At 41.8% G+C, this 9,863-nt stretch overlaps 1 protein-coding gene across 1 annotated transcript; it reads left to right on the top strand.

Annotated features, from left to right (window-relative positions):
- Positions 1 to 670: 670 nt before the first annotated feature.
- On the top strand, positions 671 to 4,670 carry KRT24 (keratin 24). Its single transcript, XM_052657544.1, has 8 exons — positions 671 to 1,285; positions 1,976 to 2,058; positions 2,425 to 2,581; positions 3,083 to 3,244; positions 3,342 to 3,467; positions 3,813 to 4,030; positions 4,243 to 4,370; positions 4,567 to 4,670. The coding sequence occupies exons 1-8, from the start codon at positions 671 to 673 to the stop codon at positions 4,668 to 4,670; spliced, it is 1,593 nt and encodes a 530-aa protein (XP_052513504.1).
- The last annotated feature ends 5,193 nt before the right edge of the window (positions 4,671 to 9,863 follow it).

The following is a 9,863-nucleotide window of genomic DNA, read 5'->3' as shown; positions in this document are numbered from 1 at the left end:
ATGTGGAATACTATTGTTTCAGAGTTTCTTAGTAACAGTACAAATATCTAATTTGATCTCAAAATATTATGTAAAGAAAGACAATCATCTTAAGTCACAAACTTCAAAAACCTTAGAAATAGGCAATTGAAACAGAGAAGGACAATCAAACCTGAAAGAAATGCTGATGCTAGAGCTCATTTCAACTTAAAGAGAACAATATGAACAAAAATCACAAGTTTGATGGGAAATTTCCATTCTCCTCATATTAAGTATATTTTAATTACACCTGTTAATCTGGGGATATGCCCTGCAATTGGGAAATCATGAAGCAAATTTAACACAATTGCTCTTTCAGAAAAGAGTTATCAGTCACCAAACCTCTGAAAGATTAAAACTGTAATTCTGAAAAAAAAATTTTTTGCTTTGCTCCACCTTATTTCTTTTCTTAATTTAGTAGAGGCCCGGAGGCTTTGACCTAGCTTCAGAGAATGAGCCAGTAGAGTGGGTTCAGAGGGAAAAAAATCATCCAGTTGCAGATTAGCAAAGGTGTTACAGGGATTAAGAAGTGACACGGCAAAGGAACACCCTAAAAGTGTGTATATAAGGGTCCAAAAGGCAGCCTGCAAATAGGTTCTTCAGGATCACCTCTCCTACTCACCTGGACAAGCCAGACCTCCGCAGGAACGCTATGTCTTGCTCATCTCGCATGCCCTCCTCCAGGGCTGGAGGCAGCAGCTCGGTCAGAGTGTCTGCTGGTGGCAGCAGCTTCAGCAGCGGAAGCAGAATTGGTCTCGGGGGAGGTTCTGCCCGGAGCTTCCGAGGAGGCGCCGGCAGCTATGGCCTGAGTGGGGGCACAAGCGGAGGCTTTGGAGGGGGGTTTGGTAGCTGCTCAATAGGGGGCGGCTTTGGAGGAGCTTCAGGTTCTGGGATTGGCTTTGGTGGGGGCCTTAGCTTTGGTGGGGGCTCTAGCTTTGGTGGGGGTTCTGGCTTAGGCGGGAGTGTGGGATACGGTGGAGGCGCTAGTGGAGGTTTCTACAGCTATGGTGGTGGCGTGGGTGGTGGCATGGGTGGTGGCCTTGGTGACGGGGGGCTTTTCTCTGGAGGTGAAAAGCAAGCCATGCAGAACCTCAATGACCGGCTGGCCAATTACCTGGATAAAGTCAGAGCCCTGGAAGAGGCCAACGCTGACCTAGAGAACAAAATCAAGGAGTGGTATGAGAAATTTGGGCCCGGGTCTAGGGATGGTGGAGCTGGAAGAGATTACAGCAAATACTATCCAGTCATTGACGATCTCAAGAATCAGGTGAGACACTAGCCATGCTGAGTTTCTATTATTTCTGTATCTTTCCCATTTATTCAGATCATGAATGATGACTGTAAGTCACAGTATTATTGGAAAACATATTTGTTCTGTTGTATGTGCAAAACGGGATGTGGAGTGCTTTAACTGTGACACTGAATATAAGACATCCAAACATACTAATTTTGTTTGCATCTCACATTGAGTATTTCCACAAAAGAGTAGAATTTACACAATGCCAGGCAGCTAATTAACCTAAGAGTGATGGCAATAAATCGACACTAGCTTCCTCTAATTTTTCATCGTGATTAATTCTGGCAGGTTGATGTCCTTTGGCCTCTTACTAGATTTAAATAGCCTTACAGCTATTTTTCTTCCTAGAAAACCTGATAGAATAACCTCATAGAATAACTGATCTTCCAAAACAGCAAAAATATGTAGAGAATTGTGTTCTGTGAAACAATGTTCCATGCTCATTCCAGCAAATGTGCAGGCTGCTAATTTTTGCAGAAGGATGTTAGTCTAAGTACATTAGGGTCATCAACGCAGGTGTCATTACTAAGCAAATTTTCAAAGCAACTCACCTTTAAAGGTTAACTCAGGAGACATCTACTCTCACAGATGGACATGTAGACATAGGTTTAAAAAAAAAAAAAGCAACCATGATTTATTCACTATTATTGTCTTTTCTAGATCATTACTGCCACGACTGAAAATGCTGGGATCATTCTGCAAATTGACAATGCCAGACTGGCTGCTGATGACTTCAGACTGAAGTAAGAAAAGTGAAGACTTGAAAGCAAGCCTTGTAGGAAAATAAAATTCAATCCCTTGGCTTAGTTTATTCTAAATTTTAAAGCAATCTTCTAGGGGATCGAGACCTAAATTCACAAGGGTACATTTTACAAAACCCTCATTCCACAAACAAGAACAGAATGAAGGCAATTTCAGGATGAAATTTTGCTATCAAAAATATTGGCCGTCAATACAGTTAATGTACGGTTCAGGTTTTGCTTTACAAGGGGAAAACTCCCAAGAGAAAACACCGTTCATTGATCACACTGCTCAGGGGAGAAAACATTTTCTTGCATATGTGAGCACGCACTGCACTCTTTGAAATGGGCTGTACTGTACTCTTCCAGATATGAGAATGAGCTGCATCTCCGGCAGACCGTGGAGGCTGACATCAATGGCCTGCGGAAAGTCCTGGATGACCTAACCATGACTCGCTCTGACCTGGAGATGCAGATTGAGAGCCTCACTGAGGAGCTGGCCTACCTGAAGAAGAACCACGAGGAGGTAGGAACGAGGTCCCCATTAATCAACAATGCTGGCCTACAGAGGTTCCCCCACATCCATTCTATAAAAATAAAATACATTCCATCTGGATGGACTTTCAACTTCTGTAACCAGGAGGAAAAAAAGTAATCATGAGAAAATTATATGTGACTTTGGTGGGGTTTTTTGTTGTTTTTTTTTTTTCCTTTCGGTGTCCTAGTTTCAACTTTTTGTTGGCTTATGCACATCTTAGGAAATTGTTGCTTTTCTTTTAAGTTTCTCTTTTCTTTGTTGGCTGCACTGGGTCTTCATTGCTTCATTTCTCTAGTTGTGGCCATCAGGGACTGCTCTTTATTGCAGTGGCTTCTCTTGTTGCAGAGCCCTGGCTCTAGGGCACACCGGCTTGAGTGGTTGTGGCACCCATCCTCTGCACTGGCAGGTGGATTCTTAACCACTGGACCACCAGGGTAGTCCTGGCAGTCATTACTTTTCATCACTATGGTCCTTTTTGCTTCGGGCTAGGAAATGAAGACTATGCAAGGAAGCTCCGGAGGGGACGTGACTGTGGAAATGAACGCTGCCCCAGGCACAGACCTGACTAAGTTGCTGAATGACATGAGGGCACAGTATGAGGAGCTGGCTGAGCAGAACCGCCGCGAGGCCGAGGAGCAGTTCAACAAGCAGGTAGATCATCACCCTGAACCTCCGAGTCCATGGCCACATATGAGCCAGTTCCTGTCATCGCACCAGCCTGCAATGACTGCATTTTATTTGTATTTAGAGTGCCTCACTGCAAGCACAGATCTCTACTGATGCCGGGGCAGCCAGTTCCGCCAAGAATGAGATCACAGAACTGAAACGCACTCTGCAAGCCCTGGAAATTGAGCTGCAGTCCCAACTGGCCATGGTTTGTGCAAAGAACTTCTCGCAACTCTCCAGCAGGGAAGTTGAGCAGTTGGTTTCCTTTCTTTGCCAAGATGTCCCACTTGGCATGTCATAAAAGCAGGATTAGGGAAGACTGTATTATGGTTGTCAAAAGCATAAGACATTCCAGTTAAAGATAATGTGTCTATTTCCATGAAAGATTTAGTTTCAAAAATAATGGCAAGAAAAATTAAGGAAGCAGAGAAAGCCATAGAGGTGGTAACTCATGGAAAGTGCATTTCTCCTAGTATCTTATAAAATGTATTTTTTCAAAAACCACCCAATGATCTATTTTCATGGTGAAATTTTAATTTGCTTTTTCTCTTAGAAAAGCTCCCTGGAAGGGACCTTGGCAGACACGGAGGCCAACTACGTGGTGCAGCTGTCACAAATTCAGATGCAGATCAGCAGCCTGGAGGAGCAGGTCTGCCAGATCCGGGGTGAGACCGAATGCCAGAACGCAGAGTATGAGCAGCTGCTGGACATCAAGACCCGCCTGGAGATGGAGATTGAGACCTACCGCCGCCTGCTTGATGGAGAAGGAGGGTAAATGAAAGTCAGGAACATGCTAAATGCAGACCTTGGTGTATTTATGTTATGCAACCAAAAAGGGGCAAGGGGACCAGGCTTTTATTTATAATATAAGAGTGACACAGTCCGATGAAAAGACTGCTGCCATCATGGGAATGAGCCCACTGCACGGAGGGTTTCTCCTGCCTTTGCAAAGTGCAAAAACAAACAGTTCTTTTTTTCTCCAGTGGTTCTGGTTTTGGAGGATCTGATTATAGAAGTTCAGGATCCAGAAACATGGGGTCCAGAAACATGGGATCCAGGGATTCATCCGTGTCTGATGGCTCAAGATCTGGAACTTGTGTCCAAGGCAGAGGTAGATACTTTTTTCATGTTTCTGATTATTTTAGAATTGAAACATAAAGACACGCTTTGCTTCTCATACAAAAAGCATGTACTGTTGTTCACATCATCTTACCTAGATAGAACATACTCAGTGAATATATTTGGATTTCTCTTGATCTGTGTTTCTGTGAGTTTCCAGACTGATATTGTGATCCTGTGATTTTCAGACCCAAGCAAGAGTAGAGTGACTAAGACCATCGTAGAAGAGGTGGTGGATGGCAAAGTCATCTCATCTCAAGTCAGCAATGTTTCTGAGGTGAAACTGAAATAAGCAATTTCCAGATCAACAAGAGTGTCTTTCAGAGGAAAAAAAAAAAAAACTCTAAAGGACACCAATGAAGAAATTGCATTAATCTAGCCATCTTTCAGGATCACTTCAGGGAAAAGTATCTATCCAGAAATAGAAGACGAACAAATTTTCCTGCATCCTCTTCTTTTCTTATTAGAATGCTCTTGAAAAAAGTTGAAAAGACAGCTTTGCTCTAATTGTTTCTGTGCTTCAATAAACTTACTTTTGCAAGTTAACTACATTTTTCTTGAATTTTTTTTTAAGAAATGCAATACTTTAACCTAGAAATGAAGTTACCAATTATGACCTGGCTACATTATCATTATGAATAATAATGTATGTATTATACATTATTTATATAGTATCTTCCTCATGAGAATCAAAATTATAGCCATTTTGTATGTGGAAAATTTTAACAACATCACATTAGAACACATTGATAGTTGACATTAGACCTCAGGTCTCTATGACTGCAGTTAACAGTTCAGCCCAAAGAAGGATGACATTATTTGAATAAATCAATCTATAATTAATTAATATCTAATTTCTTTTTTCTGCTTTTTTTTTTTTTTTTGAGTTTTATTTTATATTAGAGTATGTTGTTGTTTAGTTACTAAGCCTCTTCCAACCCCTTTGCAACTCCATGGACTGTAGCCTGCCAGGCTCCTCTGTCCATGGGATTATCCAGGCAAGAATACTGGAGTGGGTTGCCATTTTGTCCTCCAGGAGATCTTCCTGGCCCAGGGATTGAACCCAAGCCTCCTGCTTGGTGGGGGGATTCTTTACCACTGAGCCACCTGAGGCTCTTTTGTATTACAGTTGATTTACAATGCTGTGTTGGTTTCAGGTGTACAGCAAAGTGATCCAGTTATACAGACACATGTATCTGTTCTTTTTCAGATTCTTAATATACAGTTTCTTTTTGTCCATCACTGGACTGGGGATTTCATGAGATAAAAAGAAACATAAAATATGTCTCTTACTTCAAAAAGTTTACGTTTTAGATGGAAAGGAAAGCTAAAAGTGCAAAGAAGACAGCAGACAATACAGGGTATTACTACTAAAGGGCTTGATTCCACAGTATCCACCAGAAGTGCCACAGGAATCTGACAATCCACGTTTGCAGGACACTTAGGAGAATGGTCAAAATAAAAATTTTAGGAAAGTAGACTGGATGCGTGATACAGTGCCAAATTCCTGAAAACTTTCACAGCCCCAAAGAGAAGAGATGCTCAGACATTTGCTCCCTCGTCAAATCTAGCCATGGAGAAGGCGATGGCACCCCACTCCAGTGCTCTTGCCTGGAAAATCCTATGGACGGAGGAGCCTGGAAGGCTGCAGTCCATGGGGTCACGAAGAGTCGGGCATGACTGAGCGACTTCACTTTCACTTTTCACTTTCATGCATTGGAGAAGGAAATGGCAACCCACTCCAGTGTTCTTGCCTGGAGAATCCCAGGGACGGGGGAGCCTGATGGGCTGCCGTCTAAGGGGTCGCACAGAGTCGGACACGACTGAAGCGACTTAGCAGCAGCCGCCACAAATCTAGCCGTATCTCTAACCAAATTGTCACATAGCCGAGCTGGTGTTTGCTTTTCCCCTGCAGAGCTCTGTCTTGCCTTGCTGGGGAAATGAAGCCTGCTAAAGTAGGGTAGAGGGTAATATAGATCAGCCTCAGGAAGAAACAGGCAAAGGACAAAGCCAGATTCTATAAGGACTTTCCCACTCGAGGAATTTAATAGAGCCGGATCACAAATTAGATCATCAATCCCACAAGCCAGTCCTCAAGAAAAGAACATGGAGCTTGGCACAAAAACTCAAATTAAATATTACAAAAGGGTAAACTTGAATGTAATTCACAGACATTGTTCCTTCAAATATAAAGTCAATAAGAGCTGTATGAGTGTATCATACCTTAATAATAAAAACAACCAAATAATGTAGCTTTTTTCTTATAGGCACATCAAATAAAAAATTAAAATGAACCTAAAAGCACCCTGTAACCAGAGAATGAACTTAGTACCTAAGCATCAACCACTATTCAGAGAAAAAGAGCAACATTGTCTCAAGTCAAACATGTGTTTCCCATCAAAGCATTACAGCAAGTTAAAACTTGGATGTTTCTTCTCTACTGAAAAGTTAAGAAATGTGAACTGGCTGATTCAGCTTTGATTAAAGACAGAAGGACAGACTTGGAAACCAGCTTATATGTGGCCTCCCATCCTTCGGGTCATCATGGTCACGTCAAGAAAGCCTCTCTCCGTGAGTCATCCCAAGTCCAGTCTTCCAGTCCTGTACTACCTGGGACCTCTGTTTATGGCCAGTATTAGCCTCATGTCAAGGAGAAAATATGCGGCTACTCTGAAGATTATCTTCAGGTGAAACCCACATTCTGGGTTTCCTTGGCATGCATTGAGATGCTGCATTTGTACTAAATGATGGTTTAAGATACAGAAAGTTCTAGTTCATAAGCGCCAACTTGCTGAGATGCAGTAGAATGTGTTATGAGCTCATCCAATTTTAAAAATTGAAATTATTGAATCATTTTGGATTGTAAAATTGATTTAGAGGGCTGAATAAATACTAAGGACAGGGTGTGCATATGTTATTGTTTGACATTTCAAAGACAGGTACTGGATTCCAGCCTATTGTCGTTATTCAGTCTCCAAGTCATGTCCAGCTCTTTGAAACCCTGCGGACTGCAGCACACCAGGCTTCCCTGTCCCTCACCATCTCCCGGCGTTTTCCCAAGTTAATATCCACTGAATCGATGATGCCATCCAACCATCTCATCCTCTGTTGTCCCTTTCTCCTCCTGCCCTTAATCTTTCTCAGCCTCAGGGTCTTTTCCAATGGATTCCAGTCTACCCACCACTAAACTTATCCAAAGATCTGGAAACTGTTTTAAGGAAACTGCAACAGTTGAGTGTAAAATGTTATATAATATGTTATAATAAAGAGTTATGATGTGGATATCCTAAGAAATTAAGAGAACAAGGCACTTCCTTTGGGAAGCTAATTCATCAGAATGATAGGAAGAAGAGTTCTCTCAGAGACTGACCATTCCTCATAATGTGACAATTAAGATCTGTCAGATTCTTCAATATGCTTAGACCCAGAGATCTGGTATGTGCAAGGATGTTTGTTACATTATTTTCTAACAAAGTAAAAGTGTGGAAACAGCCTGAATGGCCATCAATAATGAATAAACTATGTGCATACAGACAATGGAATATAATGTAGACATTAATAAGAATGCATTAAATAGAAATAAACTCACAGACATACAGAAGAGACTTGTGGTTGTCAAGGGGGAGGGGAGGAGAGTGGTCGAGTGGGGTGTGGGGTTAGTAGATGCAAACTATTATATATAGAGCGGATAAACAAGCTCCCACAGTACAGCACAGAGAACTATGTTCAACGTCCTGTGATAAACCATAATCCAGTTCAGTTCAGTTGCTCAGTTGTGTCCGACTCTTTGCACGCCAGGCCTTCCTGTCCATCACCAACTCCCAGAATTCGCTTAAACTCATGTTCATCGAGTCGGTGATGCCATCAAACCATCTCATCTTCTGTTGTCCCTTTCTCCTGCCTTCAATCTTTCCCAGCATCAGGATCTTTTCCAATGAGTCAGCTCTTCGCATCAGATGGCCAAAGTATTAGAGTTTCAGCTTCAACATCAGTCCTTCCAATGAATATTCAGGACTGATTTCCTTTAGGATGGACTGGTTGGATCTCCTTGCAGTCCAAGGGACTCTCAAGAGTCTTCTCCAACACCACAGTTCAAAAGCATCAATTCTTCGGCGCTCAGCTTTCTTCATGGTCCCACTCTCACATCCACACATGACCACTGGAAAAACCATAGCCTTGACTAGACGGACCTTTGTTGGCAAAGTAATGTCTCTGCTTTTGAATATGCTATCTAGGTTGGTTGTAGCTTTTCCTCCAAGGAGGAAGCATCTTTTAATTTCATGGCTGCAGTGATTTTGGAGCCCAAGAAAAGAAAGTCTGTCACCGTTTCCATTGTTTCCCCATCTATTTGCCAAGAGGTGATGGGACCAGATGTCATGATCTTAGTTTTTTGAACGTTGACTTTTAAGCCAACTTTTTCCCTCTCCTCTTTCACTTTCATCAAGAGGCTCATCAGTTCCTCTTTGCTTTCTGCTGTAAGGATGTTGTCATCTGCATATCTGAGGTTATTGATATTTCTCCTGGCAATCTTGATTGCAGCTTGTGGTTCATTCAGCCTGGCATTTTGCATGATGTACTCTGCATATAAGTTAAATAAGCAGGGTGACTATAATATCCAGCCTTGACGTACTTGTTTCCCAATTTGGAACTAGTTCGTTGTTCCTTGTCTGGTTCTAACTATAGCTTCTTGATCTGCCTACAGATTTCTCAGGAGGCAGGTATGGTGGTCTGGTATTCCCATCTCTTGAAGAATTTTCCACAGTTTGTTGTGATCCACACAGTCAAAGTTTTGACGTAGTCAATAAAACAGACGTAGATATTTTTCTGGAACTCTCATGCTTTTTCTATGATTCAACAGATGTTGGCAATTTGATCTCTGGTTCCTCTGCCTTTTCTAAATCCAGCTTGAACATCTGGAAGTTCATGCTTAACGTACTGTTGAAGCCTTGCGGAAGCCCAAAACAGATGTCATTTTCATTATAGGGGACTGGAATGCAAAGATAGGAAGTCAAGAAATACCTGGAATAACAGGCAAATTTGGCCTTGGAGTATAGAATGAAGCAGGGCAAAGGCTAACAGAGTTTTGCCAAGAGAATGCACAGGTCATAGCAAACACTATCTTCCAATAACACAAGAGAAGACTCTACACATGGACATCACCAAATGATCAATACCAAAATTAGATTGATTATATTTTTTGCAGCCAAAGATGGAGAAGCTCTATCCAGTCAGCAAAAATAAGACTGGACACTGACTGTGGCTCAGATCATGAACTCCTTATTGCTAAATTCAGATTTAAATTGAAGAAAGTAGGGAAAATCACTAGATCATTCAAGTATGACCTAAATTAAATCCCTTATGATTATGGAAATGACAGTGGAAGTGACAAATAGATTCAAGGGATTAGATATGATAGACAGAGTGTCTGAAGAACTATGGACGGAGGTTCATGACACTGTACAGGAGGCAATGATCAAAACCATCC

The sequence above is a fragment of the Budorcas taxicolor genome, chromosome 19 (assembly GCF_023091745.1).
Source record: "Budorcas taxicolor isolate Tak-1 chromosome 19, Takin1.1, whole genome shotgun sequence".
Lineage (NCBI taxonomy): Eukaryota > Metazoa > Chordata > Mammalia > Artiodactyla > Bovidae > Budorcas > Budorcas taxicolor.
The sequence above is the reverse complement of the archived record's forward strand: the minus strand, read 5'-3'. Positions and strand labels throughout refer to the sequence as shown.

Bases quoted from the DNA above. Each gene is read 5' to 3' on its own strand.
- KRT24 (XM_052657544.1), top strand. From the start codon at position 671: ATGTCTTGCTCATCTCGCATGCCCTCCTCCAGGGCTGGAGGCAGCAGC. The intron at 3,245-3,341 runs GTAGATCATCAC...ATTTGTATTTAG, and splicing joins AGGAGCAGTTCAACAAGCAG to AGTGCCTCACTGCAAGCACA. The intron at 4,031-4,242 runs GTAAATGAAAGT...TTTTTTCTCCAG, and splicing joins CTGCTTGATGGAGAAGGAGG to TGGTTCTGGTTTTGGAGGAT.